Source organism: Triturus cristatus, chromosome 10, assembly GCF_964204655.1.
Source record: "Triturus cristatus chromosome 10, aTriCri1.1, whole genome shotgun sequence".
Classification (NCBI taxonomy): Eukaryota; Metazoa; Chordata; class Amphibia; order Caudata; family Salamandridae; genus Triturus; species Triturus cristatus.
In genome coordinates, this window is record NC_140593.1 from 114,130,894 (window position 1) to 114,143,049 (window position 12,156).

At 44.1% G+C, this 12,156-nt stretch overlaps 1 protein-coding gene across 2 annotated transcripts in view; it reads left to right on the forward strand.

The window, feature by feature from the left end:
* TGFBR2 (transforming growth factor beta receptor 2) overlaps window positions 1-12,156 on the forward strand; it is a 171,968-nt gene that overhangs the window by 132,509 nt on the left and 27,303 nt on the right. For both annotated transcript variants that reach the window (XM_085630568.1, XM_085630567.1), the window contains exons 10-11: window positions 1,542-2,329; window positions 5,069-5,210. In XM_085630568.1, the coding sequence (XP_085486694.1) occupies window positions 1,542-2,329; window positions 5,069-5,210 (930 nt within the window). The remainder of the gene's footprint in view (window positions 1-1,541; window positions 2,330-5,068; window positions 5,211-12,156) is intronic.

Below are 12,156 nucleotides of genomic sequence, written 5' to 3' on the forward strand. Positions count from 1 at the left end.
CTTGTTTCCAGTGCAGGGAGGACCTGGCCTGGCAGTTCGGGCTGGACTGTTCCCTTTGGGCACAGGGTCAAGACTGATTTGCATATGGCTGAGTCCAAACTGGAATGGCATGGTGAGCAAAAAAACGGTGGATTTAGGCCCAGATCTCTGTACTGGGGTGAATGTATGACATTGTTCTGCATTCTGTCCATCAATAGTTCTTTTTGCATTTGTGGCAATGGGAGGCATCCATTTTGGAGCCACGAGCAGAAGCGGGCGCTTTCTTAGGATGTCATGGCTTGAATGCAGGAATTGTCACCAGAAGAAGGGTCTGTGCTGGTTCCTGTGGCTTCCTTGCAGACAATGATTACTTTTCGGTGTCACTTTGGAGAGAAACTATTGAATGTTTAGAAGCAAGAATGCAGTTAGCTTACTCAAGCTGTAGAAACTATATCTCTGTGCTTGTCATGGAGCACCGCTGCAGCCTGGCTTGATATCTGGTGCCCCTGGCACAACTCTTACTACTTTTGATCTCAAACCTCTTGAAGACAGCAGGAAATAAACATTGGGCCTTATTCACAAAGGTAAACTTACACTGTTGGTGTAAGCTTACTATTTTTATGCTGCTCACAAACTACAGTGTGGCTCTACGTGTAGTATTTTTTCGAGTGCAGAGACTGTCCTATCTTTTAATGTGTGGAGGTCTTCACAGTGGTAAAGATACTAGGCGTAAAATTACACTTGTAATTTGTGAATAGCAAAAAAATAGTAAATTTATACCAAAAGTGTACATTTTCCTTTATGAATAAGGCCCATTGTAAACAGAGGAATGTCCTATTTAAATCCTGCTGTTTTCACTGCTTTTACTTCCCTTAACCCCTTCAGCGCGGCGCGGATTTCCGCGCGGTGCTGAAGGTTCTGAGCGCGGGCGGGGCCATGACGGAGCGGTTCCGTCATGCGCACAGCGCAACCGACGCTCATGACGGAACCGCTCCGTCATGAGCGTCGAAGGGGTTAAACATTCCACAGCCAATGGGAGGCAGGTTAGAGGTTAAAGGTGGAACAACAGGTCAATCCTGTGATGCCATTGGAGGGGGATGTTGTCACTTCCATTAATCCTGGCATTGTGGTGAATCCTTATCAATGGGGGCGGGAGTGAAAAGAAAGATGATTTCACTTCATAAGTTGTCCATAAGGGGTCAAAGTGCAAGTGATAGCACTTCGTCTACCACTATGATTTCTGCACAACAATCCCATAGTTTTCAGTGCATTATTATATTCAATCATTAAATGGTCAGTTGCTTTGAAATAATATAGCCTTTCGGGGTGGGGGCGGGGGCTGCTCAAAGGTCACTTGACGTCACTTCCTGTATTCTCATTAGGTCATTGTTCATTGAGGTATTGTCAATGCCATATGTTTTAGAAATATACAATAGAAAAGGTCTTGCTGCTGACATGGCTTTTTAATATGATATGGACATTCTGTAGGGAGACTGATTCTTTATTGGACCAAACTGTTCCAATGTATTTTGCTGATTCTCACTTGTTGTTTTTCTTTCCAGAATGGAAGGGGATTCCAAAGGCGATGCTCATCCCTATCAGCCTCCTCCCGCCAATCTTAATTGCCTTCTTGGTCATTATCGCCTTCTATTGTTACCGCATCAACAGAAGAAAGAAACTCCACCGGAAGTGGGAGAAGGACTGCAAGTCGAGGCACCCTAACATGGACTGCAGTGACATCCGGGCCATCATGATGGACGACGACCGCTCTGACATCAGTTCCACATGTGCTAACAACATCAACCACAACACAGAGCTCCTCCCCATCGAGCTGGACACCTTGGTGGGCAAGGGCCGCTTTGCCGAGGTGTACAAAGCCAAGCTGAAGCAAAACACTTCAGACCAATACGAAACTGTGGCCGTCAAGATCTTCCCGTATGAGGAGTACGCCTCCTGGAAAAACGAGAAGGACGTTTTCTCCGATATCAACCTGAAGCATGAGAACGTTCTCCAGTTCTTGACAGCGGAGGAACGCAAGACAGAGCGCGGCAAGCAGTACTGGCTTATCACCGCCTTCCACTCCAAGGGAAACCTACAGGAATACCTCTCACGACATATCATCTGCTGGGGAGACCTCTGGAAGCTCGGAGGATCCCTTGCTCAGGGCATCGCCCACTTGCACAGTGACCACACGCCCTGCGGTCGACCCAAAACGCCCATCGTTCATCGGGATCTGAAGAGCTCCAACATCTTGGTGAAGAGTGACCTCACCTGCTGCCTGTGTGATTTCGGTCTCTCCCTCCACCTGGACCCAATGCTGTCCGTGGATGACCTGGCCAACAGCGGGCAGGTGAGTCATGTCCCATTGTTGAGCTGCGACTTGCAGGGATTTAGCCTGTGACTCATTTCATGAGTCAATCTCTGGGAACAAACCTAAAACAGCACAATGAGGACATACAGAGAAGAGTTTGACATGGCTCAGAAAAGAGTCTGACAGTATTTATAAACAGTGCGGCTAAAAAAACCCTTAGGCAGCGTGAGCCATCCTTGATCCTAGGACTCCAATAGGGTGAATCACCTGGGAGTGCCCTGCATGAACTCTGGCTGTTGTTTGTTTAGCTGTTAGTGCCCGCATCAATGATGCGCAATAACAATTTAGAGTGAGTTTTAAAACATTTCGTTCAAATGTCTTAAAAGAATTTTGAAAACTCTTGCACACACTTTTTCGCAGGTTTGCTTAAAAAAATTAAAAAGAGTTAATCAGCTTAACATTTTAGAACATTTTCGAAATTAATGTTAAAAGGAGTAAGCACGATTTCCTGATTTGTTGGGAAGCGAGGATCCCCCAGATTCTGACAGCACTGCAATCAGATGGAAATCCTAGCCGGATCATTCATTTCGTAATAATGGCGTTTATCAGTCATTTAGACAAAGATCTTATAATGGTGCTTAATCCAGTATAATACAAATGCTTCTGGTGATCCTGTGTTTTCCCAAGGCAGAGGGCCTGCGCACACCCATTACTAGCAAGGGACCAGCGCAGAACTAGAGACAAGATGCCAGGTTTAATCCACCCATCAGAAGACGTGCAGACTGAAGAAAGCCATTGCTTTCCATCGAACTAGTGAGATAGGCGAAGCTCCAGTTTCCTCCATGCGAATGGTGTAGGAAAAGTGTTCCCTAAAGCAGCCACGGAGAAAGAAAGAACCCACATAGTGGCGGGTTTCCAGTCGATGACACGCTGCGGAGAAAGAAAGAACCTGCATGGTGGCGGGTTTCCATTCGATGACACGCTGCGGAGAAAGAAAGAACCTGCATGGTGGCGGGTTTCCATTCGATGACATGCTGCGGAGAAAGAAAGAACCTGCATGGTGGCGGGTTTCCATTCGATGACATGCTGCGGAGAAAGGAAGAACCTGCATGGTGGCGGGTTTCCATTCGATGACATGCTGCAGAGAAAGAAAGAACCTGCATGGTAGCGGGTTTCCATTCAATGACACGCTGCGGAGAAAGAAAGATCCTGCATAGTGGTAGGTTTTGATTCGGTGACACACTGCAGAGAAAGAAAGAACCTGCATGGTGGCGGGTTTCCATTCGATGACATGCTGCGGAAAAAGAAAGAACCTGCATAGTGGTAGGTTTTCATTCGGTGACACGCTGCGGAGAAAGAAAGAACCCACATGGTGGCGGGTTTCCATTAGAAGACACGCTGTGGAGAAAGAAAGAACCCACATGGTGGCGGGTTTCCATTAGAAGACACGCTGCGGAGAAAGAAAGAACCCACATGGTGCCGGGTTTCCATTAGAAGACACGCTGCAGAGAAGGAAAGAACCCACATGGTGGCGGGTTTCCATTAGAAGACACGCTGCGGAGAAAGAAAGAACCCACATGCTGGCGGGTTTCCATTAAATGACATGCTCAGGTCTGCACCACTGTTGACTCATGACCCAGGATGTAGAACAGGTCATTGAGGTGGGAGGACCTATTTCTTGGGCCTCATCTTTGGATATTCATTGAGTGGATGTAGCATGTTCTGGGCGTGGCCCCTGCCCGCCTGTTAGTCCCATAGGCCTGTGATTCCACAGGATGTTACACTCAAATAGTGGCATTCAAGTGCACTACCAGATGATGTAACTTACCTCAGAAGGTATCTTCTGTAGTTGTAAAGGGATGCGTTATTATTTGTCCGCATTAGTTTGAAATCTCCTTTGTTTTCGATGGGTTGCATGCATAGCAACTTTGTTCCGTTGACTGGGGCAGCTGCGGAAACCTTGGATACATATTACCCAAGACTTTCTTGGCAGATCCGAGTCCTGAATGAGGTCTGTGTAGGGAAGAGAGACGGTCTATAGGTCTAGTGGAAGAGGTCAGCCCTCTAATGCTGACTTTCACATTCATTGAACACTATAATCCCCAAATAATCACTTTATCTCAATGTGCTTCGATTATCCTAGGATGCAAAATGAAAACCCCATATAGTGTTACTAATTGCATGCTGGGGTTCTTGTTAAAGTTTTTATCTCCTGTGACATATGTGGCTGCAGCTGCAGCAGCGACACCTAGTGGCATTCAAATGAATTAACATAATGCACACATAGCTGCCTATGTACAGATCTTAGCTACATTTGGATTGAAATCTACTGCAGTTAAATTGTTGTAAATCTACAGCTTCTATCTACTCTGCGGTAGATAAGGTAAACATCATATCCACCTTCTGTAGTGTTCCAGTAAAGCTCTGGAGCCGAGTAAGAAAACATCCTAATGTCAAAGATAAACTATGGAGGAACTACCTAAGACAAATATAGCTCCCCCAGAGTTCCTCTAAGCCACTTCAGTTTTTCACCAGTGCCAAAGCAAACTGTCTTAAAGCAGGGAACCGTGAAGCATGTCTGCCCTGCCGCTGCTTTTGAAGATGGGGGTAGGGTGGAAGGGCTGGGGCCAGGTCTGTCCTATTGCATGGCCCTACTAGATCTTCACAAGCACAGACCTTTGAGCTATGTAAGTTTTTGCCAGGAACACATTCCTGGTCCGCTGCATGCACCTGTCTGTCAGAACTGACTTTGGGTCTCTTTGTTGCCCCTCTCTGCAGGTGGGCACAGCCAGGTACATGGCCCCGGAAGTGCTGGAATCCAGAATTAACTTGGAGAACCTGGAGTCGTTTAAGCAGACGGACGTGTACTCCATGGCGCTGGTCCTCTGGGAGGTGACCTCCCGCTGCAATTCTATTGGAGGTAAGCAAAGTGTCCTGATAGTCAGTCATCATTGTTACCTGATGCAAAGGGAACCGCCCACTGCATAGTTACATGCAAAAAACACAAATTGTGGTAAAAAAAATACTGATTGACATAATAAGGGCTTATGACACATACCTATCATTAGGTTCACTTACTCCGGTGAAATAAATATCAGTGTATGGATTTTCCACCAATGTAACTCAAGGTTTTGGGGGAGATCAATGAGTGTTTCTGGGTAAGGTACCATGCAAAGGTGGTTTGTGGGTGTGAGTTTGTTAGTGTTCACATTCTTTATAAAAGCAGTTTTTCTCATCAAATACAAGTGTAAATTTACTCCTGTAAAAAGCAAGAGTAAGTGACTTCCCAGGGTTAGGAAGAGAAGGGAATGTTTTCATTTTTAACGGGAGTATAAGGGAGAGAGTTTCTTTTGTGGGGAAAAGTATTTATGTGTGGGGAAATTAGTTTAAAACCGTTAGTTGTGCAAAATGTATCATTCCAACATATTCATCATAAGTAAATGTTATCCATTGTAGTTTTTCAGGAGTAAAGCTTGGATTCTGTGTGAACTTATAAGAAAGTACAAAATCTACTGTAAAACTAAGCCACGGAGTGTAGATTTCAAGGCTCACGCGGATAGGTTTTGTGTCTGTAAAGATTATTTATTTTATAATGGTTCATAGGTTAGTTACTTGTTGCTGGTAGCTGTGTGTGATGTGCAGGTGATTAGTTTGAATCTCAGCAGGGCCTACTCAGCCTTTCATCCTTAAGTCGAAACTCTAATTACCATTACGGTTAGTCTTGGTGACATATGTTCTTTGCAGTACTCACAAATGGCAATTGTCAGATCGACATTGTACATGAACCGGGATGTTCATAGTTATGCTTACAAAGTTTACAATAAATCACTAAGTATCAATCATTATTTTGAATATTGGAACAAATTGATGGCAAATCTGCCTACTAATTAAAGAGCAGCATTGTAGACCTGATACAGTGCTGGGGATGCCCAGGAGGACAAGAAGCAGATGAGACCACGTAGACCTTGCATGCCACGGTGAAACTATAATATCTCACCATTTCAGACCCTGACACATCCACACCACCGTATCTCAGGTTAAGACTATGGACCTGATTTCGATTTCGATGGATGGGTTACTCCATCACAATGGTGATGGATATCCCATCCTCCGAAAAATAAATCCCATTAAATCCTATGGGATTTACATTTCAGCGGACGGTATATCCATCACCGTTGTGATAGAGTAACCCGTCCGTCGAAATCTAAATCAGGCCCTAAGTGTGTAAATCTAAAAAGGATTTCATCTGCAAATTTTCAGAAATTCAGGTGGCAAAGAGTTTTATGGACAAATGATCCTTGCAAAAACCTATTTTGCAACACACAACTTTCTTCTTGCAAAAAGAGCTTCTGTACGAGGTCGTTTTCTGTGGAAACCGTTTTTGTAGGAATATTTACCAACAGGGGAAAATTTGCAAAGGGGAAAACCTTTGCAAGTTCATAAAGTTGAGAAGATTGTTCACCTTTACAAAAAAAATAATTTGAATTTTGCACATCCATAGTGAAGACCTATGCATTTTAGTATTAAACTACACCTATAAACACAAATTCACCAGCCCTAACAGGTGCTTGGATTGATGCTGGTACTAAACTTGAATTTTATGCTAAGCATGACTTCTGATGAGAATCACCAGAGGTACCTTTGACTTGTTCTGGTTTACCTTAGCTAAAAATACTTTATTATATATATGTCTAGTGCCAGCTATCCCTCTTTTGCTAATTAAACCATACCTGCAAAAAGCAGGCATCGAATCATTGTGCAAGTCTTGGTTCTTTCCAACCTGGATGGTTGCAACACCCTAGTCCCCGTCATCACTGATTCCCGGATAGCTCCACTGAGGTGCATCCTTCAGGCTTATCTTATCGTTGTTTCGTGAAATTTCTCAAAAGAATGCCCGTGTCACCCTATGTTGGACCTGGCCCTCTCTGCAGGGTCACTCAAACGTTTTGGCTTTTTCCCTCCACTTTTTGATGAATTCATTTTTGTTGGCCTTAGGACTTGTGCTCTCTCCCTAAAACATGGTTTCATTGGCTTACACCTGATTAGCATACGTAATTTACTTGTAAGTCCCTTGTAGAGTGGTACACCATATACCCAGGGCCTGTGAATTAAATTCTACTAGTGGGTCTGCAGCACTTATTACGCCACCCACTTAAGTAGCCCTTTAAAACATGTCCCAGTCCCGCCATTGCAGCCTGAATGCAGTGTTAAAATGCCATGTTCACTTGGCATTAAAACTGTGTAGCCAAGTCTTAAACACCCCTTTCATTACATATTTCACCCCAAAGGTAGGCCCTAGGTAGCCCATAGAGCCATGTGCTGTGTAATTAAAACTTTGGAAATGTACTCTTAAGTTTTGCATGTCCTGGTATTGAACTAAATTCGTTTTTCACTACTGTTAGGCCTACCCTTCCCATAGGAAAACATTGGGCATTACTTATTACATTTAATAAGCTGTACTTTCTAAGTGTTTGCTGGTGGCTATGTCATGTTTAGTTTCTATGAAGTTGTAATGATAAACCCTCTTTAATGGTAAAGGCAGATTTTGGATTACAATTTTGAAAATGCCACTTTAGAAAGTTGGTATTTTCCTGTCCTTAGCCCTTTTGTGCATGTAGCCTGACTTGGGTCACATGAGGTTCATCAGCAACAGGGAAATTAACACACTGGGCTTTCTTGCATGTTTTTGTGGCAGATACATTTGTTTCCATTTCTTTGAGGCAAGAGTATCACAATAAGCCATTTTTTCATTCTAATCGTCAGCTTTGCTTCCTTGCTTTCACTTCCTGTCTGTGCCCACATCTGCCTGCCTGTCCCTTTCCGGGTAGGTTTGTGCAGTTGTCAACGAAAGTACAGATATCCTGTCATCTCCTGCCTAATCCGTTTCATACAAAGCTTCGCTGTCTACAGTAATTTACAGTTTGCAGCGGATCAAACGGTATATCCGGCAGAATTAAAGGTGCCCAAAAAGACAGATTCTGCTTGAAAACCACGAGTGTGTGGAAGCCTTGTAATTAGTCATGCAAGCTCTGACCAGAGCATGTGAAAGTAAATACTGCAGCAACCTCAGGATGTGCTGACAGGCCCTCTTTATGAGAGGGGAAGAGACCCAGAGACCCTTCAGTAGGATTACTAGCCAGTTTATTTTTTCTTGATGACCCTGGGATCACACTGCTCCAAATCCATTCCCTTCCCTAAACCCAAGGAGAAAGTGGAAACCACTGTTGCTACATGAAGGGATGGCTTCACCAAAAGCCCAACAACGCCCACATTCAACATGTCCATGGGGATTAAGTTATTGAATGTCACGTGACAATTTAATTTGCAATAATGTCACTTATTCCGATACAGCCACACATTTCGATATGTGGACCTTTTCCGTGGACCATCCACATATATCAGTGGAGCTTCAATGCGTAGTTCAGTTTTAGCAGTTTTTAATCGGCCATAAAACGTGTTTTTTTGGCTGATGAAGATGGCTCGTAAACCTTCTTCGTTTCCCCACTCACCCCTATCTTCTTTCGCAGCATCTTCACTCTAACAAGTCCCTTTTTATGTCTGCCTCGACAGAGTAGTTGTCTACATGACCTATTGTTACCAATTCTTTACATAGTGTATGCTTTGGATTTACCTAGAGAAGTATTTCGTTCCACCTCATGCGGTTGGATGTTTGGTGTAAACTTTTGCTTTCTATAGAGGGACTATTTTGACTGTCAAAAGTACACTGACTCCTCATACAGTAAACCTGCTATCTTATAGGTGTATTGTACACAGAAAACGTAGTTTTTGTTTTTTCAATGCAGCAAGCCTTTTAATCAGGACTTAACATTCCAGTCAGAACTATTGGCGTTGCCAATGCCTGCTTATCATCCAAGGCAGACTGGCTGCTCTACGTTCCGACACACAGTGGGCATCTTGCCTTCTTTTGAATTAATCTGATATTGCCATTACTCTAGAGAGGGCTATTCTATTCCTAGCTTTAGGGTCACTTCTTCATGCATTCATTAACTATTCATGCTCAGTAGCATTGCTTTCAATGCCAGAAAGAAACTGCGTTAGTGCCAGTGTGCCCACTTTGCCTTCATACCCCTATTAGTTTCTCTTTAGGCACATCAGTGCTTATATTCAGCTTTTAAAGTGGAGGATGAAGCTTTTTCCCATCACCGGTCCTCCACCAGTGTTGCTTGCTCGGCACACGCCGAGGGATGCTCCATGTCTCATGTTCTATGCTGATGCAGGACGCCATGTTTGTAGAGTTGAGCAAGGATGTTTTATGCCAATAGCTCTCAGCAAAATGCTCTGCGAACAGATTTGTGACTAGGCAAAAAATGTGTTGTGCACTTATAGTTATGAAAATGACTTAAAACCCCAAGACTTGGTAGTACCAACAGCGCATGCATATCTATTTAACTCTGCATCAAAAGCTTTAATGTACAAGCAGGCGAAAAGTGTGAAGGGCCAAGTTTATTTCAGAGTTGAAGGATAAGGAATCTCATGGTGACACTGTGGTGGACCTGAGATTCCCTCAGGCATTAGTCGTGTCACAATTGTCATTCAAAGTATGTGAACCCTCTGCCCATCTTATACATTCACTTGGGGTTATCCCCTTTTGATATGTTGATGACACTCACATTATTGTGTAACTTGACAGAGATCTACAGAGCTCAACCTCACAATGTCATGATTGACACTCCACTATCCATCTTTGGATGAGTGCCAATCACTTGAAACTCAGTGGCAGTAAGGCAGAAATCCTTTATTCCACCAACCTATCTGAACTTCTATTTGGACGTATAGTTAGGCCTGACACCTAACCTTGTCAATGTGGCGATAAATCTTGGTGTAACATTGACTCGCCATTTAGATAGCAGGGCCAATCGCCAATGTGACAACATCTTGTGTTTTCCAACTGCACACATTGAGGTGTGTGCTTCATCTTTTTTCACCACCACAGAAAGTGCAACTTCTGAGCACTTTTGTAGACATCCTGCTGGATTATTGCAATGCAATTTATGTGGAGTTACCAGCTTTTCTGATTCGAAAGCTGCAACTTGTTCGGAATTACACTGCCTGGCTAGCAGGTGGTGTGCACCGAAGGACTCGTATTGCACCTACCTGGGCTTCATTACATTGGCTGCCAGTAAAGGAGTGGATCCTTTTTAGGTCTCTATGTTTAGTAGACAGGGCAGAGCACACTCCAAAGAGATCATATCTTCACACACTGCTAAAATCATACATCCCCAACTGTTTGTTAAGAACTAAAGCCATTTCTGCCTGGCGGTTCCCAAATTCCAGCTTGAAATTCTGGGCAGCAGCTGCATCTAGATGGAACTTGTTGCCACGTGCTAAATGGGATTTGTTGAAATTTAGGAAGTGACAGAAGACCTGTCTGTTTCCTATGTGAAGTTGATCGAATCGCTGTCTTGCTTTGGTGTTTCTGCTCTTGTGTTGGTTTTTGGTCTTTCAGCAGCAAGGTACCCTACACAGGGTGTTTGCTGCTTTCTATAAATTACAAATGCAAATACAGGTATAAGTTCCTTAGACTCTTCAGCGCTGGAGCTGGCATAGTGCAAAAAGCATAGCTGTGAGGGACACAGAAGAACAAAGTGCGGCGGCAAATGTCAGACCACACGAATGCAAAGCCTGTCAAGGGACCCCCCTGATGCTGCCATCGGGGTTCTTGGCTGGCAAGGTAGTTGTTTGGGTTGAGTGCCTGCTGCATATTAAATTACCTGGAGCCTACTGGTGTGCATTTTCTGAGGGATGACTCTGCATTTTATTGTTTCTGAGGTTGGTAAAATGCATTTGGACTATATTAAAGACGATTGCTTGTATTATTTAAGCAGGAGCGACAATTCAATTTGTGGTGTTAATAAGTCATATGCACTGGGAACTTCTCCAGCAGCATTTAGTTTCATGTTTTGCCTTATCACTGCCATCAATAAAGGGTACCAACCATTTGCAAACAGTCTCAATTTTACCTAAAAATGGAGTTGCCCAGCCCAAAAGGTCAGAACACGGACATTCTGAGCAGGACCATCAGGGCATACATGTACATTTTGGAATTGTAGGGCTTCGTCCGTTTCTTGTGGCGTGAGTAAATACGACATGACATGGAAAACTTGAGACCCAACCTGGGAGTACCCCTGTAAACCGAAAAAGCAAAAAATGTAATGGATGTAAAGGTTTAAATCACTTTTAACTACTGTAAATTTGTCTGGGTCACATTCCATTCCATCCTTTTTATATCACCTGTGCCATTATAGAATTAAACTAACTTTATATGTGTCAAGCCCTCATGCATCGCACCCCAATGTTCCCAGGAAGGTCCTATTACAACCACAGAATCTTTAAACCACACATCCAGGTCCACCTGTAATGACTCCAGAAGGATTGGCGGCTATCCCACCACACCAGTGGCAGCTGTGCACTCTAACAAGTGCAGGGTAACGTACAGTATGGACTCAGGCATGCGCCACCACCCCAAAAGGGGCGGGCATTCTCATCTGCGGGGGCGAGCATTCTCATCCGCTAAGCCACACCCCTTCTGAACTGACACACGAACAAAGCCAGACGCGCCGGCTTCAGCCTTGATTGGCCACTCATTGAGCTGCACCTTCACTCTCACTGGGAGAGTGAGCTCGCCCCATGTCTGGCCACAACCCACCAACTGCGGGAGCTGCACCGTTGCAACACAAATCAGCAATGCTACAGGACCGCAAGAATGTCAGCAAGCAATAAGTAAAACAACTTTTTTTTAGTACTATCATTTTTATTATTCTTTGTTCAATGCATGTAACTTTCTCAAACTCCAGCAGTCATGAAACTAGCATGGTTGGAGCTCTCTGCTTTGCTGTTTCCTGGTG